The 13,296-nt window shown below is 36.9% G+C and overlaps 1 protein-coding gene across 1 annotated transcript; it reads right to left on the bottom strand.

Moving 5' to 3' along the window:
- Window positions 1-1,096: 1,096 nt before the first annotated feature.
- Window positions 1,097-1,528, bottom strand: LOC124897718 (translation initiation factor IF-2-like). The gene has a single exon (XM_047410981.1). It carries the CDS (start codon window positions 1,526-1,528, stop codon window positions 1,097-1,099), a length of 432 nt encoding a protein of 143 aa, XP_047266937.1.
- Between the last annotated feature and the right edge of the window lie 11,768 nt (window positions 1,529-13,296).

A 13,296-nucleotide genomic window follows, 5' to 3' on the forward strand; every position in this document is an offset into this window, starting at 1 on the left:
CATACTTAAATTATGCTTTTCTTTCATTATCTATTTGGGCAATAACTTTAAGAATTAAAAATTCCGACATGATAATTGTTGGTGCGTATGGTTCACACTTCCAATATACTTGCAAAAAGCGTCAATTAAGTGATATTACATTTGCCATTTCAACTTATTGTTTTCAGATGCCATATTAATTGATTATAATTGGAAATAGCTATTGACAAAAATGTAAGATAAAATTGAGTACATTACACCCTTCTGATAGGATATTTCTCTGGACCCTGTGCAAAGTAGGAGCTTTTGTGCAATAGTCTGTCCTTTTTAAGTAACCTGTTAATTAGCATATCCATTGTTATCTAAGGGATTGTTTGGTCTACTGATGAATTATATAAGAATTATAATGCAAGAATAGTAATTAATACTATCATATATGAAATAATTAGGATTATATTATGCAGGAATTATCAATTTTAAAGGCGTTTTTATTTTAGATACTCTTATTATTCATGTATTAATAATACATATTCTTGTTCAAATTATATCTCATATCTCACATGAAAAATGCAAAGATTATTTCTTTTATAGGGTCAACCAAAAACATAGCATTAAAAATGATAATACATGGTGGTACTCGATCTCATTAGGCGTACGTAACTTTGGACTCTCGGGTTCAAATAAACTCAGTATTTCCGGTGAAGAGTATAAATTTATGTACCAAAATTTACTAAAAGTGTATCAGATACTTAGTACTTAGTAGACTGTAGATACGAACTCATATTAAAGTATAGAGAAGATTAAAAATTAAACTCGTAGATATAAAATCCTGGATTCGCCTATTATATATATATTACTCTATATAATAAGCATGAATGGGGACTAAAATGAGGAGCTTAGGGTCGTCTTTTAAAAATGACAACTAAGCTCCTCAAAGTTTTATTTAATATTATTTTAAGAATTTTTTTTAGAATTACTTATATTTATTTAAAGGCAAATTCTTTTTTTATGGCAAATTCTTTTTTTATCTCTTGGCAAATTCTTTTTTTATCTCTTGGCAAATTCTTTTTTTATCTCTTAAGATGATTACACTAGACTCTCTCTCTCACTAGACTCTCTATCTCGGTCCACGGCCTTCAGCGCCGTCGCCGACCCGAACCGACCACCGGTCCCCGGCGTCGACCTCCGTCGCCGGTCTCCGGCTTCGTCGCCGGTCTCCGTCGCCGTCGCCGGTCTCCGTCGCCATCGCCGGTCTCTGGCTCCGTCGCCGTCGTCGACCTACGGCGCCGACCCTACCGCCGTACCCTCTCTCTCCCGCGCCTCGGCCCTCCGGCCCCGTCGCCGTCGCCGACCTACGGCGCCGACCCGACCGCCGGTCACCGACGCTGACCGCCGGACCTGACCGCCGGTCACCGACCGCCGTCGCCGAGATCCGGTTCCCCCCTGCTGTACCCCCCCCCCCTTCTCTGTCCAGACCCCCCCCTCCGCCGGCGCCGTACAACAGGGCAGCAGCTGTAGCTCGGTCTTCAGCCGGCAGCCGCGGATCCATCTCAGTAGCGATCCCCCGGCAGCAGGTCGACGCGGGGCTTGGTTGCCGGCTTGGTCTACAAGTGAAATCTGGTGACTTCTAACCTTTGCTTATTTCATTCTTCATTCTGCATTCTTTCATTCTTCGTATTATACTAGTAATTGAGTATAGTTTGGTTGCTGGAATATTTCCTTGAATTGGTGTGAGCCTTGTATTAATTGCTGCTGCTTTACTATTACCATCGTTTATGTCTTTATATCTTTATATTATCTTTATATTCTCTTATACTTTCGCCTAGTTGTGGCTGTGGGCAGTAATGGGTGGATAGGGTCATGTCCGAGGGGGTTGGGGCGGGGGGCAGTGGTGGGGGAGGGGGATGAGGAAAGGGCGGGAGTGGGAGGGAGGCCAAGGTTTGGCCGCGGGGGAAGTAGTGGAGGGCGTGCGGGTAGTGAAGGTAGGCTGAGGGTTGGGTCTTGGAATATAGGGACCCTGCAGGGCAAGTCGATAGAGCTTGTGAAGACCCTTAGGAAGAGAAGGATCAATATTGCGTGTGTTCAGGAGACCAAGTGGGTAGGGTCTAAGGCTAGGGATGTGGATGGTTACAAGCTGTGGTACTCTGGGAGCGAGAGGCGTCGGAATGGAGTTGGCATCTTAGTGGATGAAGAGCTTAGAGGTCAGGTAGTAGAGGTGAAGAGGATCAATGATAGGTTGATGACTATTAAGTTGGTCATTCGGGGGTTTACCCTGAACATGTGTAGTGCCTATGCACCGCAAGTGGGATCGGAGGGGGAGGAGAAGATGCGGTTTTGGGAGGCCTTGGAGGAGGTGGTGAGAGGCGTGCCAAGCTCGGAGAAGATTGTTGTAGCAGGAGATTTCAACGGGCACATCGGGGCGCTACCGGGAGGCTTTGGTGATGTGCATGGTGGTTTTGGTTTTGGGGAGAGAAATGAGGAGGGGGCTACCCTACTGGAGTTTGCGAGGTCCTTTGGGCTGGTGGTGGTGAACTCGGGCTTCCCGAAGAAGGACGAGCACCTGATCACCTTTCGGAGCGCGGTAGCCAGGACCCAGATTGACTTTGTGTTGCTTAGGAAAAGGGATAGGGCGTGGTGTAAGGATTGTAAGGTCATCCCGAGTGAGAACCTTTCGACCCAACATAGGCTCTTAGTTATGGATTTGGGTATAAAGAAGAATAGAAAGAGGAAAAGTAGGGAGTGTAGACCTAGAATTAAGTGGGGCGGCTTGACGCCAGTGAAGGCGTGGGAGATAGGGGAGAAGTTGGCAGGAATGGGGGTGTGGGAGTGTAGGGGAGACGTGGATAGTATGTGGGATAGGGCGGCTAGGTGCATCAGGGAGAATGCGAGTGAGGTGTTGGGGGTTTCTAGGGGCCGGGCCGGGCACCATCAGGGGGATTGGTGGTGGAATGAAGAGGTGGAGAAGAAAGTGGGGACCAAGAAAGGGGCGTATGCCAAGTTGGTGGAGAGTAAGGACGAAGACGAGAAACGGGTAAACAGGAAAGAGTACAAGCTAACGAGGAAGGAGGCTAAGTCAGCAGTCACGGCAGCTAAGACGACCGCCTTTGAGAGCCTGTATGCAGGGTTACAGGGGAAGGGAGGGGAGAAAAAGTTGTTTAGACTCGCTAAGGCTAGGGAGAGAAAGGGTCGTGACCTCGATCAGGTGAGGTGCATTAAGGGGGAGGACGGTAGAGTGTTGGTGAAAGACGGCCACATTAAGAATAGATGGCAGTCGTACTTTCATAGGCTCTTGAATGACGAAGGGGATATAGCTATTGTGTTAGGGGAACTGGAGCACTCAGAGGAGTGTCGGGATTTTAGCTATTGTAGACGTTTTAAGGTAGAAGAGGTTAGACAGGCTGTTCGCAGAATGCGAAGGGGTAGGGCGACGGGGCCGGATGAGATACCAGCCGAGTTTTGGAAGTTCGTTGGAGAGGCTGGTCTGAGGTGGTTGACGGGATTGTTTAATGAAATCTTCAAGACGGCAAAGATGCCCGAGGCTTGGAGGTGGAGCACCATGATACCTCTCTATAAGAATAAGGGGGACATCCAGAGTTGCAACAACTATAGGGGTATTAAGTTATTGAGTCACTCTATGAAAATCTGGGAGAGAGTGGTCGAGGTGAGGCTGAGACGGATAGTGTCTATTTCAGAAAACCAGTTTGGATTTATGCCTGGCCGCTCGACGACGGAGGCAATTCACCTGGTACGGAGGTTGGTGGAACAGTATAGGGAGAGGAAGAAGGACCTGCACATGGTGTTTATCGACCTGGAGAAGGCCTACGACAAAGTCCCTAGGGAGGTGCTTTGGAGATGCTTGGAGGTGAGGGGAGTACCGCTGGCATATATCAGAGCAATCAAGGATATGTATGATGGAGCGAAAACTAAGGTGAGGACGGCGGGAGGAGACTCAGAACATTTCACGGTTCGGACAGGGTTGCATCAGGGATCTACTCTTAGTCCCTTTTTGTTTGCAGTGGTAATGGATGTGTTGATGCGGCGTATTCAAGGGGAGGTGCCGTGGTGTATGCTTTTTGCAGACGATGTAGTTCTGATAGCTGAGACCCGAGAGGGTGTGAGCGACAAATTAGAGGTGTGGAGGCAAACCCTTGAGTATAAAGGGTTCAGGGTGAGCAGAAGCAAGACAGAGTATGTGGAATGCAAGTTTAATGACACGAGGAGGGAGAACGAGGTAGTAGTGAAGCTGGAATCACAGGAGGTAGGTAAGAGGGAGAGTTTCAAGTATCTCGGGTCCGTGATCCAGAGTAACGGTGAGATTGATGAGGATGTCTCGCACCGTATTGGGGCGGGATGGATGAAGTGGAAGCTCGCGTCGGGGGTGCTGTGTGATAAGAAGGTGCCGCCTAAGCTTAAAGGCAAATTCTACAGGGCGGTAGTCCGTCCGGCCATGTTGTATGGAGCGGAGTGTTGGCCAGTGAAGAACTCCCACATCCAAAAGATGAGGGTGGCAGAAATGCGGATGTTGCTCTGGATGTGTGGGCTGACTAGAGGGGATAGAGTTCGAAATGAGAACATCCGAGAGAAGGTTGGTGTGACACCAGTGGAGTGCAAGATGCGGGAAGCCCGATTGAGATGGTTCGGACACGTGAAGAGGAGGGGCATGGATGCCCCGGTCTGTAGGTGTGAGAGGCTAGCGTTGGATGGGTTTAAGCGGGGTAGGGGTAGGCCGAAGAAGTACTGGGGTGAGGTGATTAGGCGAGACATGGAGCAGTTACAGCTCACCGAGGACATGACCCTAGATAGGAAGGTCTGGAGGACGCGAATCAGGGCAGAGGACTAGGGCCAGCCTGAGTCGCTAGTGTAGGGAACTACTTGGTGGGGGTTTATGCATGTTAGGAGCCCGTGTCCCATGTTTTATTATGGATCTGTGTGTTTTCCTTTGTTTTAGATTACTTATGGGTGCCGTATTTATTTTATGTAATCTTGTAACCTTGTGTTGTGCTTTACTATGTGTTTGTGTGGTACCGCGTGTCTTGAGCCGGGGGTCTATCGGAAACAGCCTTTCTACTTCTTCAGAGGTAGAGGTATGGACTGCGTACATCCTACCCCCCCCAGACCCCACCAGGTGGGAATACACTGGGTTTGTTGTTGTTGTTGTACTTATATTTATTTAAAATTTATGTCAAAAAATACAATACATTATAATAATTAATGTTAAAATATTTAAAATTCATGATAAAAAATTAATTGCTTTTCAATTTTTTTACAGTGTTGCTTAAATTGGGATAACTATTTTAAAATGACATAAAAAATACTATAAATAATAATAATGAACAACTTAAAAACTAAAATAAGGAGCTTACGGTCGTTTTTTAAAAAAGACAACTAAGCTCCTCAAAGTTTCATTAATTATTTTTTGAGGACTAAAATAGGAGCTTAGGGGCGTTTTTTAAAAATGACAACTAAGCTCCTCAAAGTTTCATTTATTATTATGTTGAGCAGCTTGGGGTCTTCCTGGCTGCTCCACCTGCCTGCTTCAGCTGCTTCAAACATAATTTTACTATATCACCCTTAATTAATTATTATAAATTATTTTATTTAAGTAATATAATATTAATATTATTTAACAAAAAAGATGTTTTCAAAATGACTACTAAGTTCCTCAAAGTTCCACTTATTATTATTTGAAAAAAAAAATTTAGCTGCTTCAATCGTAATTTTAATGTATCACCTATAATTAATTATTATAAGTTATTTACGTATTAAAAATTAATAATACTTAATAAAAGAAATATTTTTGACATGCCTCCTTCGGTTGGTTCGACATAATTTTACTATATCACCACTAATTATTTATTATGAGTCATCTAAGTGTTAAAAATTAATATTAAAAAATTATTATAAAGTCATTTGAGTTTTAAGAAATTAATAATATTAATATTAAATTAACTTGACGTCTTATATGAGATCCACTTAATTTTTTTCAAAAGTATTTTTTATATTAATTTTGTTATATCACTTCTAAATAGTTATTATAATCCATTCAATACATGTCTACTTCGTTGCTTCAATCACGATTTTATTATATCACCCCTTATTAATTATTATGTTCATCTAAGCATTGTGCCACTTAAATTGGATAGTTATATATAAGAGGAAGTTTTATGTCGAAGCAGGCAGCAGGTCGGCATGCCTGTTTCAGCTGCTACAACCGTATTTTTACTGTGTCACCCTTAATTAATTATTATAAGTTATTTACATATTAGAAAATTAATAATATTTAATATAAATAAGTAAAATAAACATTTCTAACATGGTTGCTTTAGCTGCTTTAACCGTAATTTTATCATATCTCCCCTAATAATTAGTATAAGTCATCTAAGTGTTAAAAAATAATAATATTTAATAAAAAAATAGATATAAAATTATAAATTAACTCTTGATGTTTTAGATTAGCTTGACGTCTTATATGAGGCTCACTTAGGTTATTTTCACAAGTAATTTTTTTTAGTTATTATGTTATATCACGTTTAATACATGTAAGCTTCGCAGCTTCAATCGTGATTTTAATATATCATCGCCAATTACTTATTATGATTATTTAAGCATTAAAAAATTATATTATTAGTATCGTATATAAGAAGTCACAATAAGTAACTGAAGCAAACTGCTCATGTTCGACATGCATGCCTCAACTGTTTCAATCGTGATCTTACAATATTACCCCTAAGTAATTATTATAAGTCATTTACGCATTAAAAATTAATAATATTTTAAAAAAACTAAATTATATATTTATAACATGACTGTTTCAATTACTTCAATCGTAATTTTACTAAATTACCCATATTTAATTATTATAAGTCATTTAAGTATTAAAAAATTAATAATATCTAATAAAAAAAAAGGTAAAGTAGATGTAAAATGATAAATTAATTTTTGATGTTTTAAATTAACATGACGTCTTATATGGAACCACTTAAAAACAAATTCACAAGTATTTTTTATAATAATTTTACTATGTCACTTCTAATTAGTAGAATAGAAAAAAATATTCTAAATCACAATAATTAAGAACTTAAATTATTTTAAAAATATAATTGACTATCAATGTTACAAAAGTTTGAACAACTTAAAATACCGTTATGCAAATTTCATCAATCTGAATATAATATTATATGTCTAACTTAGAATTTACCAACCAAACAAATAAAATTTTTAATTTAAATAATAGAATTATACATAACATAAAAATTTTAAGAATCAACATTGGGCCATGCGTAGCACGGCGTAAGCCGGCTAGTATATATATATGAAAAATGATTATCAGTTGGCATGCATCTTTTCCAATTTCCATTAATTTTTTTTTGGAATGAAAGCAAATATGGTGACTTTCTTATCGAAGCAATTTTAATTCAATTTCATCATTGTTGTTATTTAAAAATATTATTGAGTTAGATCTGATTGATGTAGATGGGCTACAAGCCCATTAATTTTTTAGAAAAAGCACACTCTATAGCATTTTTTAAAATAAATAATCCAAAATTGATATCTTTTTAAAAAGTGGTAGTCGGGTATATTATTTCTACTTTATAGTCATTTCTTAATTTGAATCATTTTGGCCCACGTAGTCAGATACAGTCTATATACAATACTAATACAGTTTTCAACTTGGGTCATTTGATCCTTTTAACAATATCTCAGTTTATTTTTTGTTATAAATTTTTTAACTGAAAAAATATTTACTTTTTTTTATTGTTAAGAAATAATAATTAAATATAATTATATAAAAACGATATAATTGTTCTATAGAATATGTATCTATATAAGATATATATATCAAATATGTATATGTATAAAATATATAAAAAAAAAAAATACATAGAAAGTGTATAAAATGTGTAAAAAACTACAATTATTGTATAAATTGAGTATCAAAATAGTATAATTTTTGTATGGAATATTTATATGTATAAGATATGTATAGAAACTGTATAGAAAAGTGTGTAGAAATCGTGTAGAAAAAGCCAGCAAATTAAAATGGCTAGAAAGTGGAATTTAAATTTCATGATCAGTTTCGTGGAAATAGTTTAATTTGAAGTGTCATTTCTATCCTTTCCCCTTAATATTTTCTCTGCCTAAAATCCCAAAGCTAACTTATATAAACACTATTTCTCTCTCTCTCTTTTACATAAGGATTATAGCACGAAATTACATGATGATCCCTAAAGTTGCTGGCTTTGAATTTTTGACCAACATAGAAAAAGTCTTTAAAGACTAGTCTTCCTTTTTATATATATAGTACAAGTATATTTTTGCCTCTCTACACCTCAAATATTTTTAACCTTTTCATTCTCATATGTCTCTAAACTTCTATTTTAATTTTTTTAAAAAAAATTTACCTTTAACTTTTATTTTTTTCTTATTTTAATTGATTTATCTCAACTTTTATTTTTCTTTTACTTTTTTTCTTCATTTTTTTTTATCAAACATTATTTATTTCTTCATTTCTCTCTTTTGTTTAATTCATGGTCTCAGTCTTTATTTTTTATTTATTTTTTATTTTTTATCATTTCTCATTTCTCATTTTTTCTTTTCATTTTTCTCAAACTTTATTTGTATTGTTTTCTTCTCATTTTTGTTTTGCTCAATCTTTTTTTTTTTTTACTTTTTTGTTATTTATTCTACTTTTTTTTCTTATTTTTATTTTTTTCTTGCCTTTTTTTGTCAATCTCTTTTTTTATTTCTCTATTTTGTTTGTTTTCTTTTTTGTTTTTTCTCAACTTTTATTATATTGTGCGAATAAATAAAAAATTGGATAATCGGCAAAGAGATTACATCAAAACAAATTTTAGGACATGACTTGTTGTTAAGAAGTCCTTTGGGATAGGTCTTTATAATGACCCTTCAGGTCCTTTTTCATTTTTATGCTTATATTCACCATTTGAGCCTCTCCACAGCTATCCCAAGTCATTTATGACTTGTTGGGACCGACAGTTCGGTTACTGGGCAATTCGTTTGGTTTTTAGAGTTAATTTCCTATTTTAAAATCTTCGTTGGTTTCAAATGGTCACCGGGCGAAAACTTTAGTGAAACGACTTGAATGCAAATTCAGACTGCACTAGCAGACAAATTATTAATTTTAGTCTAGGTAGAACTTTGGTTCGGCTCCCAATGCACCCGAGCTCATCTCGACCTATTGGTTGAAAAATTAAAAATTAGAAAGAATGGGCGTGGGATCCATATTTGGTCGAAACAACCTTGGATTGAAAATCTAACTTTGCCATCGTGTCCAAAACCTCAATTTTAGGCTAGGAAGACCCTTGGTTCAGGTCCTAAGGCTCCTGTACTTATTTTCAGCTATTGAGCGGATTTTATGAAAAGTGATAAAACTATAGGTGTGGGCCCCACTTTTTACCTAAATGATCTCCAATGAAAGTTTTGATAATTCAAATGGATTTAAAATGTGGTTTAAACTCAAAGTTTACTATTGAATCATGTTCTTTGGATTTCGGATGAGTTATGAGGGTCAAAAATTTATTTTTGAGTTTGTTGTCATCTAGTGCAACCGCGATCGCGGCCAAGAGTGTAGCGATCACGGGTAGTGCGAGTGCAGCCCATATGTCCTCAATAGCGCTATCTCTGTAACTGTAGGGGCTATATAAAGGCCCCAAAATGCATTTGGGGGATTTCTCCTTCACCATTTAGACCTACAAACCCCAAAATGAGTGTAATAACTCATAATTAGTCATGGGGGGTGACTTGAGAGCTTAATTATCATCTTATATCGCTATTATCTTCAAGATTAAGGTAAGAATTTCTTGAATTCGTGCTTGAATTTCTTAGTTTGAACCCAAAACCCCAATTTATCTTAGGGCTTGATTTTATCCAAAGTATGCTTAGTTTTTACCCATTATTTGAGGGTTATGAGTCCTTATTCATGTGTGAACATTGGGTTGTTCTCGGAAACTTATTTCCGTATGTGGGACCCACTTAGGGTTTTGGTATCATTTTTGGACCCGAAGCACACTAATGCAATATGGGTATCATTAGACCCGTATTGATGAGTAGATTATGATTTTTATAATGTGATGAAATTTTGAGGATTGTAAAGTGAAGACGAGAACATGATGCATGAAGTGAGGTTTTGCGGTTTTTCCTTGAGGTAGGCTTCGGTCTACTTTTCTTCATAGATGATGTGTGATACATATTGCGTGTGAATAGGGATGTTAGGCTTGATTATGAGTAGGATAACTTGGCCTTGATATATTGATGTTTGGGGATTAGATGAGGGTTTTGAACCTGTAAGATAGCATATTTATAACCCTTTTGTATCCTATTGCCTTCCCTCTTTAGTTTAGACCAGTTATAGCATGGGTATGATATAATGCTATGTTTGGAATATGGTTTTATCTATTAAAGCATGATTTGTATATTTAGCCTTATTTGGCTAGTGTAGTAGTAGTCTTGAAATCATAAGTTGGGTAGAGTTGACTTGAGTACCCTTGTTTTAGGTTGAAGTTGAAATCTTAGGCTTAAATATCTTAATTGACATCTAGAAAATGAACTAGGTACCTTAGCCTAGTTTTGGGCATAGAATGCCTAATTATGGAAAGTGTGGATTAGAAGTGGGATCGTTCGGCCCACTTAGGCCTAAGTTTGTGCTAAGTCTTGTGGTCTTAGTGTAGATGTTTGACATAGATGAGGATAGTAGACCTTAGAATAAGGTTACTTCATAACTTGGTAACTATTATTGATGTTCCCGGAGTGTGGTTTTTGAGTTATGGTTATGATACTCCCTGTGGAAGTGATATTAGGCATTTAGAGATAATATTCCTCCTAGATACATTATGTGGCCTATAGAGATGCTATTTTCTCTTAGACTTGATGATTGGCCTATACAGTTGCTATTTTCTTTAGCCATGATTGTTGAATCTATAGAGACATTGTTCTTTTTAGATATGTAAATTGGTCTAGAGAAGTGATATTCCTCGTAGTCATGATGTATGACCTATTGATATAAGATATCTTATAGATAATTACATGTTTATCTATATTATGCCTCCAAGATGTGAGATGCCTCTTGTGTGAGAGATGATTACATGCTTATTGATATTATGCCTCCTATATATGAGATGCCTCCTATATATGAGATGATTAGAGATATGCTACGACTTATAAATATAATTATTGATATGAGTCTCAAATATATGCATGGGCATGATTATGATGTTGTGATTATTTCAAATAAATTAATGGGCCAAGGGCCGTGTTATGATACTTATTGAATAGTCGAGAACTGTTTATCATTATAAATGATGTGATTACAGTTTATGAATAAGAATATGTATATGTTTGTATGCACATCTCTCCGGTATGAAATGGGGAAAGATGTTGTATGATGCTTATTATTCCACTAAGTGAATACTGGTGATGGCATGCATAGATTTGGTACGTTCATCATTATTTACCATTATAAATAATGGTATTATAGCTTAAATATGATCTTATAACTTCTCTTCTTGTTAGATGGTTAAGCTATGTGGTAATTAGTTGTCTATTAGGGGACTATAGCACTTGATGACTAGGAATCGAATGTATTAGTCAATGAATCTTGCTTAGTTGAAACATGGTAGATAACAATAGTTATTTAATGAATGGTGTCAGTTAATAAAAGACTATTAGGTGATAAGTAGTAAGGTGTTGTCTAGTAATAATTAACGATATAGGATAATTAGTTGATAATAATGAATAGTGGATAAATGGCGGTTTTTATCTAGTAATGAACCTTGACTAGATGATAGATGTTGGCTAATTAATAAATAGTGTTTAGTTGTTATCCTGAGAGTAAGGATTATGTAAAGGATAATATTTAGGCTACTAACTAGAGGTTATGTGATGACTATTGAACTAGTGATTCTATTATAATAAGTGTTAGTTAACAAATAACGAGTAGTTGGGAAGTATTGACTAGATAGATATGCTATGGTGATACTTCTATGTTTATGAGTAATATAGTGTATCTAATTCAGTTGTGTTAATTGTGATTCAATTGGTACTCGGCAAGGCCGGAGGATACTATTGTGATGCTATTGATAACTAGCAAGGCCGGAGGATACTATTGTGATAATATTGATACCCGATATGGCCGTATGATATTATTGTGATAATATTGACACCTGGCAAGGCTGGAGGATACCATTGTGAGGCTATTGATACCTGGCAAGGCCGGAGTATAGTAGTCATAATATTGATATCCGACAAGGCCAAAGGATACTATTGTGATGATATGGATACCCGACAAGGTCGAAGGATGCTATTTTGATGATATTGATACCTGGCAATGCTGAAGGATACTATTGTGATGACATTAATACCAGGCAAGGCCGAAGACACTATTATGATGATATCGATACCCGGCATGGCTGGAGGATACTATTGTGATGATATTGATACCTGGCAAGGTCGGAGGATACTATTGTGATGATATTGATACTCGACAAGGTCAGAGGACACTATTATGATAAAATTGATACCCGACATGACTGAAGGATAGTTTTGTGATGATGTTGATATCCGACAAGTTTGGAGGATATATTGATGATATGTTGATACTCGATAAGGCCATAGGTTTATTACAATGATGATAGTCCCGATGAGGATAGTTATGATCATTTGTGATATTTATTGTGTACTTTGTATTCATTCCTGCATGCGCATTGCCTATCACTAGTATGCACCTATGTCTATCAGCCGGTATGGGACAGTTGCATAGATATAGCTGAAGAATATACTTTGTGTTGTTGTATGTTAATTGGACCTTTTGATCCTGGGGCGGTGGGGGTACGCATAGGCTCAGCTAGGTATTTGGTTGTCCAGAGTAGCCGGTTATTTATGTTGTTATTGATATTTTTGTTATCATTGTTATGATTGTTATTATGGCTAGCTTATGACAGATTGATCTTTGATCCGGTATCGGGATTTGAGGTATGTCTTTGGCCTCTCCTATCTTATGATTGCATTAATATGCACGATTATTTCATGTCTATCCATGTGGATTAGAAACTCCAAGTATGATAGTATTTAAATCCCGATTCTATTATAATGAGTTCTCAAAATGAGAATATGATGATATAGGTTATGCTTTGAAATGACCTCGTATTTATATGTATGTGTACCTATATATATATATATATATCTAGCTATATGAAGCTATGAAACTACCGTATAACCCTTCCTTCGTTGTTCATGTTGTATAGTCATTTTTTCGCCTTGTATATCACTATATATATTTTTATTTCGCTCTTTATTCGTGTA

This window comes from Capsicum annuum, chromosome 1 (assembly GCF_002878395.1).
Source record: "Capsicum annuum cultivar UCD-10X-F1 chromosome 1, UCD10Xv1.1, whole genome shotgun sequence".
Taxonomy (NCBI): Eukaryota; Viridiplantae; Streptophyta; class Magnoliopsida; order Solanales; family Solanaceae; genus Capsicum; species Capsicum annuum.